The sequence below is a fragment of the Galleria mellonella genome, unplaced genomic scaffold (assembly GCF_026898425.1).
Source record: "Galleria mellonella isolate WM207_F2 unplaced genomic scaffold, CSIRO_AGI_GalMel_v1 utg99, whole genome shotgun sequence".
NCBI classification, from domain to species: domain Eukaryota; kingdom Metazoa; phylum Arthropoda; class Insecta; order Lepidoptera; family Pyralidae; genus Galleria; species Galleria mellonella.
The window spans coordinates 2,334,389-2,346,041 of NW_026442184.1; the positions used below are offsets into that span (position 1 = coordinate 2,334,389).

General features: G+C 36.3%; 1 protein-coding gene across 1 annotated transcript in view; it reads right to left on the reverse strand.

Moving 5' to 3' along the window:
• Window positions 1-11,138, reverse strand: part of LOC113520142 (transmembrane protein 64) — a 33,316-nt gene extending 22,178 nt beyond the window's left edge. The window contains exon 1 of the mRNA XM_052902995.1: window positions 10,326-11,138. Coding sequence (XP_052758955.1) covers window positions 10,326-10,925 — 600 coding nt within the window. The 5' untranslated portion in view covers window positions 10,926-11,138. The remainder of the gene's footprint in view (window positions 1-10,325) is intronic.
• Window positions 11,139-11,653: the final 515 nt, after the last annotated feature.

An 11,653-nucleotide genomic window follows, 5' to 3' on the forward strand; every position in this document is an offset into this window, starting at 1 on the left:
CGGCTTGTGTAGGCGTAAGGCTATTTTTGTGCAAAATTTGACACCAAATTTAATGACAAGATGATGTATAACATCTTTTTGAAAGAAGGAAAAAAGAGTATCTATCTATTCTTTTCATAAATAAAAATAGAATGGCAACCTCGCCTGAGCTATCGGTATACGCTGGTGGGACACCAGCGAGAGGTGATAGGTGAGGATAAAAACACATTAGTTGGCCCAACGTGACGAATTGAAAGAATTAATCGCGAGTTTCCAGGGGGAACTGCTTGGAGGTCGATCTGATAGGGATATATTGCAAGTATGGGAACTGTTTTTTTTTTGATGGATGAAAATGGTATGGTAACCCCGCCTGCGCTAACGGGATACGCTGGCGGAGCACCAGTGAAGGGTGATAGATGAGAATGAAAACAGGCCAGTTAGTCCGTCATCAGGAATTAACCATGATAGTTTCCAGGGGGAATCGCGAGGTCGACCTGGTTGGGTATATTGCTAGCAATGGGATTCTCGGTCTCCATTACTAACAATCCCTTTCCCCCCTGTATGGGAACTGTTAGACCCCATTACTGACAATCCCATTCCTAACCTCTGGAACATATGTACTATATAACTTTCTCATGTATAGTACTAATAAGGATGTGAATATTTGAGTGACAGGTAATTCCATTAGTGGCTCCGAGCAATGTAGGTGAAAGTAACCCAACCATGCATGGTATGTACGAAGAGTAGGTACTATTATCATTACGGTATATATACCGTATGGTATGTACATTGTACTTTTTAACTGATAATAAAAAAACGGACGCCAGCTATAGAAGAACCATTGCCATGGAAAAGTAAAGCGAGTTTTTTTTTATAAGATATGGTATGACATGGAATGGAATGGTCGTGAAATTTGGTATGTCTAGGCGACAGTTACCACTTTCCATCAGGTGGGCTGGCAGCTTGTTTGCCATTCTAAGTTGTATAAAAAAATTGTATGAGTGATGGAGAAAGGCTGCTTTATTATAATATATATATATATATATATATATATATATATATATATATATATATATATATATATATACATACATATATATATTAGTAAATTTATTATAAATACAAACAATTAGAAGTTTAACAAGATTAGGTAGTTTAGAGGATATTGAAATGAGTGATGACCTTTTTCCCGCCATCAATTTACAGACGAACCTAATAATAGATATCTGTTTTTTTTAATGCATGATAATGGTATGGTAACCCCGCCTGCGCTAACGGGATACGCTGGCGGGGCACCAGTGAAGGGTGATAGATGAGAATGTAAACAGGCCAGTTAGCCCATCATGATGAATTCATCAGGAATTAACCATGATAGTTTCCAGGGGGAACCGCGAGGAGGTCGACTTGTTAGGGTATATTGCTAGCAAAGGGACTGATAATCCGCATTACTAACAATCCCTTTCCCCTCCAGACATCAGTGTTGTACCGATATTGTCTATGCCTAGTTATTTTTGTTAATTGTACCAATTTAAAATCATATGGACATCGGAATATAAATCATATTTGTTGGCAATTAAAGTGGTTATTACAATGTCGATAATGAACACGCAAGCACCGGCCACTTATAAGTTCCCTATTAATTATTGTGCCAAGTTGAAGGTGAGACGGTTATCGCATAACTTACTATTTTTAGCAACAACAACGATGAGAACGCACTATTTTGAGGTTAAACTTTTTATAGGCTTGTGGGCGTAAGGATTGCACGCCGGTAAGGTAACACGGTATCGTAGGAAGGTAATATAATTAAAAATAGCATTTAGCACGCGACTGCGTCCGCTTGACCGGGATACGGTTATTGTCCGGGATAAAAAGTAGCATATATAAATATAGCCTTTTTTTATCCCGTATACCAAATATTACAATAAAAAATAAGTTAAAAGACATATCAATTTTTCTTCTGTACTAAGTTAGACGTCACATTTTTTTTTTTTATTTTCTTTGTATATATCCTTACTAACACCACAGAGTAAATTTTTTGTTATATATAATTTTTTTAATAAGCAACAAAGATATTTCTTTTAATGGAATGATAGGTGAGAATGAAAAGGCAGGTTAGTTAGTCCATCGAGATCAATACACCTGGAATTTAACACGATGGTTTTCAGAGCGACCATGTGAAGGTCGACCTATCAGGGCATATTGCTAGCAATGAGACTGGTAGTCCGCTTTACTAATAATTGAGATCAGTTGACACTTCTTGAATTCAAGAATTAACCACAATGATTTTTTTTTATGGGTGAAAATGGTATGGTAGCCCCGCCTGCGCTAACGGGATACGCTGGCGGAGCACCAGTGAAAGGTAATCGATGAGAATGAAAACAGGCCAGTTAGACCATCATGATGAATTCATCAGGAATTAACCATGATAGTTTCCAGGGGGAACCGCGAGGAGGACAACCTGGTTGGGTATATTGCTAGCAATGGGATTCTCAGTCTCCATTACTAACAATCCCTTTCCCCCATAACCACAATGGTTTCCATGCGTGGTGGTTGACCTGTTAGGGTATATTGTTAGCCACAGGACTATTATCCCTTACTAACAATCACTTTCCCCCAGAGTGAAGTATTCGATATGCCGAAGATAACATAAGTAGCACCTGTTCACGAGCATGACAGATAAACAAGTTATCCAGTTTTTAATTACCAATGACGCCTCTTACAAACACAAACAAGATCGAACTGCAATGTGACTACAAATCGAGTAAAAAAACTCGATTTATAAAGTCACATTGCACTTGCGAGTAAAAAATTAATCGAATAATAAATCTCAATGTATTATTCCGTTCTATATAACCCTTCTTTTCCCTCCTATCTTCGTGAACGTTTTGATTTTCTAGTTCCCCATGATGTGTCCTCCCGTTCGACGAAATCTCTTATCCTCAAAATCCCTTCACATTCGTCTACGCGCTATAGTGGATCTTTTACCGTCCATGCTGCTAGATTGTGGAATTCTCTTGCCATATCTATCCGTGAGAGTCAATCCCTAAATATTTTTAAGAGTAGACTTAAAGAGCATCTTCTATCTCTATGAACATATATTTTTATTTATCTATATATGTACGTATATTGTATATATATGTGTATGTGTGTGTAAGTATATGCATAGATGTAAGTATGTATTTATGTATATGTATATGTGTATTTGTACGATTAAATATAATGTAATTAATTTAATTTTGCCTGTTTAAAAATTGTCACAATATTGTACACTGCTGTATCCGCTGACATTGATGCTCCTTTCCACTTTGGGTGTTGCTGGAAGAAAACTCTATCAGAGTTAAGCTCGCCTTTGTACTTTTGATTACCTCTGTCTTATTCTTAAAACTAGTGTGTACAATAAAGAATTAAATAAAATTAAATATATTTATAAAGTCACATTGCACTTTTGAGTAAAAAATAAATCTCAATTTATGAAATCATACTGCACTTGCGAGTAAAAAATAAATCGAGTAACAAATCGAGTACAAAAACCCAATTTATAAAGTCACATTGCACATACGAGTGAAAAGTAAATCGAGTAAAAAAACTCAACGTATAGTAATTCTCAATGTAAAGTCACATTGCACTTGGACTTTGTTTGCAATTTATTTCAAATAGTTCGAGAAACTATTTCAAAGGCATATAGAAAATGATAGCACGAGGACACGAGAGGGCAGACAAACACACACACACACACACACACACACACACACACAAAAACAGGAATATAAATGATAACACATGTGTCTATGTGCCGTTGACATGTCATTCGTATGACGAATTGATTAAGGTAATTGGCTCAGTGAAGAGTCAAATAAAACGCTCTTGAATAGATACATGCTTGTAAAATACAGTCTTTAGTAGGAGAAAGGATTGTTAGTAATAGGAACTAGCAACCCTAACTAGCAAACTAGCAACAAACAAAGGTTAATTATTTCCTAATTTATCACGATATATTAGCTGAGTTACTTCTATAACGATAAATCCAGTGTTTATTACTCTATTACTAAGTGATTGTAAACAAGTCTATTTAATACAAATGATTAGAATTTTGATTCAAATTGTGTGTGTAACAGTGTGATTAGAGAGAAGTGTGGACTGAAAGACGATGTAGTGACAAAAATCGAAAAAGGAATGTTGCGTTGGTTTGGCCATTTGGAGAGGATGGATGAAAGAAGAATTACGAAAGAGGTGTATCGAGCAAGAATAAATGGAGATATCGGTAGGGGCCGCCCTAGACGGACGTATGTTGACCAAATAGGCGACGTGCTGGAGAAGGGCCAAATTAAGAGTACCCGTAACCGGCGAGCGTGTATGAAAACATTGATGAATGTGGAAGAAGCGAAAGAGGTTTGTTTGAATCGAAGCATTTGGCGTTCCATTGTTTCTGCCTACCCTAATGGGAGACAAGCGTGACAGATATGTATGTATGTAGAATTTTGATTGGATAACTGTATTGGGATGCTACAGGAACAACGTAAACCAAGCGTTATAGCTAGTGTATCCAGACTTCTAAATTTATAAACGGAATATTGTTACGATCGTAAACGGTTTTATGGCGGCCATAATTTTTTTATAACGTCATCTTCAGGTGTGAGCAGTCGGTGCAATAAAACAATAATAGGCCCATGATGACGTCAGGCGGCGATTATGCTGATGAAATTGGATTCAATAGCGTAATAAATTGGGAGCCGTCAAGTACTAATGATAGGGGGACGGGACCGTTAGTAACGGTGACGCGGCCCCATTGTGTTCTCTAAGAGATGAAAATGGAATAGTAACCCAGTCTGCGCTTTTCTTTGTAATGGATGGTAAATGAATGACAACCACGCCTGGGACTCTAGTCCCCATTACGAACTTTGGGGGAAAGGGATTGTTAGTAATAGAGATTGACAGCCCCATTGCTAACAATATGCCTTATTAGGTCGACCTCCACGTGGTTCCCCCTGGAAACCATCGTGAACAATTCTTTTGAATTCGTCACGATGGGCTAACTGACCTACTTCATCCTCACCTATCATCCTTCACTGGTGCCCCGCCGGTGTATACCGATAGCGCGGGTGGGATTACCATTCCATTATCATCCATTAAAAAAGAAGTCCCCATTACGAACATCCTCTCACCCCCCCCCCCGCACTCCTCTCCCACTAATATTAATATACCCTGTAACTTCTACCTTCACGCGGTCTTCCTTGAAAACGACCATGGTTAATTCTTGTATATGGGGAGAAGGAATTGTTAGTAATTGAAGTTAGCAATCCCATTGCTAGCAATATACTCTTCTAGCAGGTCGACCTCCACACGGTTCCCCCTGGAAACCATCGTGATTGACTTATTGTTAGATTCGTCACGGTGAGCTAACTGACCCGCTTAATCCTTACCTATCATCCCTCACTGGTGCCCCGTTCAGCGTATACCGATAGCGCAGGCGGGGTTACCATTCCAATATCATCCATATTGCGTATTAATCTCAACAGTAACAAGCCTGGAATTTAACATGGAATGTATACCCTATAGGGGGAAATATAAGGGGAATCTAAAAAAAAGTTAAAAAAAAATATCCATAACAAAAAAATCTAATACTCTTTTTTCAGACGCGCGTACGTTCAGGCAAATTCAGGCCATTACGATGGTATTATAGTTAATTGGCATGCACAATTGAACACACTACGAACGATGCTGTGAACGTGTTACGTACGCTTTACGGTGATTGAGTTATTTCATTTGTTGTCAACGATTTACATACAATTACTGTTATTTTGATTCATTGTTATCTCTACCTGTCAATTGATATTTAAATTACATATTTGAAATAATACAAATTTGTACCACAACGATGAATGTAGGACGATTTAAAAGTATTTATGTTATGTATTATATATACATATATACGTACATGTACTTGTTAATCTTAATACATAAAAATTCCGTGTTACCATGTTTGTTCACTTTAATCTCCGAAATCGAAATGATCTTAAACATATTTATTATTTCTTAATAGAAACATCTATAATGTTTTCTTCTATTATTGTACGCATATTGCCCGCTAATAATTAATGCTCCTTTCCACTCAGAGTTTGCTGGAAGAGAACTCTTACAGAGTTAAGCTCGCCTGTTGTACATCTTTATTTTATATATATTATAAGTTGTAATTTTTTGTGTACAATAAAGAATAAATAAATAAATAAAATACATAAAACATCCTTTGCGCTAAAACAGGATATAAGCTACCCGGGTACCAAAAGCTGTATTCCGCAGTTTCACCCGTGCGAATCAGTATATAAAGTATTCTATATGCAAAGGTAGGATATAATTTACTCGTGTAACAAGTCTTATTCAAATCCGTTCAGCAGTTTTTGCGTAAAGGAGTAACAAACATACATCCATATATCCTTACAAACTTTCGGATTTATTATATTATATTAGTAAAATTACTATACTGTATGCGTATCCGACACACATATAAAATTATACAGTACTATCATACATACTTGTACAACAATTAGTCCATTACCTTAAGATTGTTTTAAAAAGATTGCTCTCAGCAATAAGACCGCCTTACTGTACTTATACAATTGTATCGTTGAGTTTGTAAATTGTCTTGCTTATTCCCTATATTGTATAATGCAAATAAAGTATACTCATTCATTCATTGATTCATATAAACAAAATAATTGACTACTGTCAAGATTGTATCCAACAAAAAAAAAAAAACCGACTCCAATAGTAACAAAACGCGTTAGTTTGATTTAAAAATTAAACTACTGCACCGATTGTGATAGCATTTCTATAGGACCAATCTTGAGTATATCCCTTCAGATAAAAAAAAAAAAGAATTTTCCAAATCGGTTTAAAATTGAAGAGGTTATGAGGTAACAAACAAAAAACCGAATTAAGAACCTCCGTCTCTTTAAAGTCGGTTGAAAAGTCATAGAAACCTTTGCCTAGAGATGACCAGCTCTGCGTACCGCACCAAATATCAGTGGTCCCACGCATACTAATGGTAACGGAAACTCAACAATGTAACCGACGAGGTTAGCACAGTATCGTGCGTGATACACACGATGACCGTGAAAGAGAAAAAAAAAACACCTTGATATGTGGCACGAGAACTAACTAGCGCTCGATGAAATCAGGCTGAATAAATAGATATCTATATATCTATGCATAGATATGATATGATATCAGGGGGTTTTATCAATAATTACTACGCTTGTCAGGTGGGTTAGCAACCGCAGTTACTTTTTTTTTAATGGATGAAAATGGAATGGTCATCTCGCCTGCGCTATCAGGATACGCTGGTGGGGTCATTGAAGCAGGTCAGTTAGCCGATCGTGATGAATTCATCATAAAATAACCACTATGGTTTTAAGGGGAAATTGCGTGGTGGTCGACCTGCTAGGGTATATTGCTAGTAACAGGTCTGTTGGATCTCACTACTAACAATCTTTGGTGATGTTATAAGAAGGATGAATGTGAATGTGAAAAAGACTCTATTTTCCGCGCTTAACCTCTCATTTGGGCCGTTGTGCGTATGAATCGTGGCTAGTACAGCCAACCTAGCTCCGCCCAGAAGCGCAGAAACTTCCTGGGTTCTTCACAGGACTTACGGAGCGACCCCACCGTTCCGAGGATTTCTAAACATTGATGGGCCATAGCCTTACATTCCAGGATTACGTGAGCAGCCTATAAGAGGGATGCTGCTGCCCATCCCTCGACCAATAAGTTCCTCTTATTTGCCTCTTACGACATCCACGGGAATGGAAAGGGTGGTACATTTTATGCCAGGACCTCATAACAATAGAGAGATAAGAGATAGAGTGTGTAAGTTAATATTTATGCCGTTTTTTTTAAGGTAGAAAATAGCAATCCTGCCTGCATTTTAGTTACCGTTCTATTTTTATTCCAATAAAAAATTCTCAATGGGGTGCAGTATAGTCACTGCGGGTCTGTTAATGGATGATAATGGGCAATCCCGCCTGCGCTAACAGCATATGCTAGCGAGAGACCAGTGAGGGAGGATGAGTAGGATGGTGAGGATGAAAAGGCAGGTCAGTTAGCCCATCCTAATGAATACACCTGGAATTCAGCATGATGGTTTCCAGGAGGAGGACCTGCGTGGAGGTCGACCTGTTAGGGTATATTGCTAGCAATGGGATTGGTAGTCTACATTACTAATAATCCCTTCCCCTCAGAAGAACAGAGTTGGCCAAACAAGCTCCTCTCTTAAGTTGAGACTATTCAATGATGTTATAAGTCAGTAATCCAGTAGCCAGCACTAAATATGCTTTTTTTTATAGCCATTGAGTGTTTGTGTCCAGGGGGATCACATGGAGGTTGACCTGACAAGTTTTTTTTTTATACAACTTAGAATAGCAAAGATGCTGACGGCCCACCTGATGGAAAGTGGTAATCGTCGCCTATAGACATGAGCAGTACCATGGACATAACAGAGTATACTATTTTAGCCCATAATACCCCCCATGCGTCGCCATTCCTGAGGATTCAGGTGTTATTCCTCTGTACCCAGTAAATTCACGCCATATTCCACCCTTTAAACAGAAACACAGCCATGCAAACACAGCTACTTCACGGTAGAAACACGAATGGTACCCAAGCAATCGACTTTTGTACAAAGTCTTCCTCTGATAAGTACCTGACAAGGTATATTTTTAACAATGGAACTAATAGTCCATGGGCTAACTGATCTGCCTTTTTATTCTCGCCTATCATTCTTCAATGGTGCCTTGCCAGTGTATACCATTAGCACAACAATGCGCACACTATTCTATTATCTCCCTTTTAAAAAAACTCCTAAAGAAGACACCTGGATGATCTTGAAATAATTGTTAGAAACAACAAACACAATAAGTTCATAAAATTTCCCTTTATATATAGCATAAATTGAGTAAATATTTCATTCTTATCTATTAAAAAACCAATAAAGAAGATGAGTATATTATTCTGTTTTGATCTATTAAAAAAATAACAGTTTCTAGTGGTATATTTAGCCTTTCTCTCAATATCCCCTACGCAAAGGTTGTCTGAAAGAGATTGCTTAAAGATAAGATTGCCTTTTATGTCACTTCTCATTAATATTTACTGTATTTTTTTTCAAATAAAGTGTAAAATAAATAAATAAATATATTTTGCAACTTCCTTATCATACTGTAGGTAAGTACTGAAATATTTTTTCAATTAAAAACACACAAAAACTAAGGATGTTACAGTCACAGAAATGGGCAGGCCATGCAATAAGAGGGAAAGATAAATGGAGTAAAATTATATTGTTTTGATATACAAACAACAAGAAAAGGAGAAGAGGTAGAAGAGGACAGGTGGAATTTGGACAAGAATCATTAACAATAGGCCATTGGAGGCAGTTGGAGCCTTTGCTAACAAGCAAACAGACAATAGCAATTAAATAAAAAATAAATTGTAAAAAAATTGTCTGACTAAACATAAGACATGTTATATTTTAATGTATAGGTGAGTATCCTTTATGTGTATTGTACCATCACTCATTATGAAATAAATACTTTATGAATGAAGTTACTGATGAAAAATATCATTATTACAATAGATAATAATTAAAAAGAATTTAAACACTCCCATATCTCTTGAAAGTGTTAAAACATTACAAAGTGTAACAGTGTCTGTCTGATAAGAATCATGAATTTGGTATGAAGGTTACATGCATCAAGTTTCTGCTAGTATTTGTGTTACCTTGACCTTCTGGGGTGTTGCTATAAATAGGTATTTACTCAAAAAGGGTTACTGGACATTCTTGTATTTAGAACTTGAATATAATTTTACCCAATTCTATTTTTTTTTTTTTTATTCTTGGCATATATTTCATTAACAATATTTGTAGTTATGTATTTTTATTAATTTATAATTTAAAAATAAAACAAAAAAGTTCTTAATAATAAGTAATAATCAATTAACACTTTTTTCAGCTATGTATTTTATGTGCTGTTATTTAAAAAAGAATGACAAATTTAGACACTAAATATGTTAAAATAAAAAAATAGATAATTTTGTTTGATACTAAAACAGCCATAAGATCTCTGAACCATTTGTAATCTGTGATATTGCAAATATTCATTAAAAAAGATAAAAAAAAAAAAATATATTATTATTGTTTTTAATATCATACATTGATTATGAGGTAGATCATACCATAATCCTGACATAAAGAGAGACAGATACTTAATATGAACTTTTGAATAATATTTTTTCTCTATAACTTACACATATTGTTATCTTATCTATGCTTTAATTGGTATAATTATAAAATTACTTACAGCAAAAATTGTATTCTGCAACCCAAAAGGTATTGGAGTGAGTCTTGCAAAGAAAACTATCTTGAAGGCTTGAGGACCAGAGATCACTTTGAGAAGAGCTCTGGCTGTTTCATTGTTGAGGAGCCAGTCCAGGGGTAGGTACTGGCGCAAAGCTCTAAGAGTGTAATGCGCCACCGCCACACCGAAGTTAGCACTCGCCACAACGGTACCCAATCCTTTGATAATACCAAATAAATAACCACTTGTAATAATTAACACTAAGTATCCGATAGTCACTGGAAAACTCACTAGCAAAAATAGTCCTAGACACAATAAAAATATTATCCACGGGTCTTGAGCGTCCACCCATAATAAGATAGTGTTCAAATACTCCTTGAAGAAGTACAGCACCAGTACTAAACATGTGAGCAACAAAATTGATACAACAATATTAAATAAATAACTGTACGTTGTCCTATTGTTGATTTTTGCCCATAAACCCTTCTTTCTTGCAACGGCGTTCGGGTCAGGCTGACATTCCTCGACGTCTATTATTTCCATTGTTATGTTTAATAGTTGAATTAAAAACAGTCTATTTGAAAGCGCTCGTTGTACTTTCATATGAGTTGTCACTCGCCATGGTCTACTTTCAGCAATTCTTTATTATTACATTACTCGTTCGGCACGGGAATCTTTTTTATCAGTTTAAGTGAGCATAGAAAAGAATTAAAAAAAAAAAAACATGAATATCGTCTAAGAGTCTAGTACGATACAAACGAATACAACTAAATATTTCAACCAACTACAATACGACCTATAAGAAGTAAGCAAGTACCTACACTGACTGATAGAGAGAACGTCATCACTACTCTTGTTCTTTAAGTTTGAACTTAGAAAATTCAATCCATGCAACCATCTAAAATTATCCATAAACTATATAGTAAAAATAGTATCATCTGAATAATATTTGTAATTTTGTACTAGTATCTATAATACTTCTTTTTTTTATGCAATTTAGAATGGCGAACAAGTTGACGGCCTGCTTGAAATAAAGTGGTAACCGTCCCTAGACATAAGTAGTATCATGGATATAACAGAGTATACTGTACAGAATATAAGTGTTATTCCTCTGTACCCTGTAAATTCACCCTTCAAACCGATACACACCTATGCAAGCACAACTGCTTCACGGTAAAGACACGAATGGGTCTAATTTTTCCATTATTAGCAATGCATCCCATCAGGTCGACTTCGATGCGGTTCCCCTGGAAACTATCGTGGTTAATTTTAGAGGGTACCCCGCCTGCGCTATCGGTATACATTGGCGGGGCACCAATGAGAGGTGATAT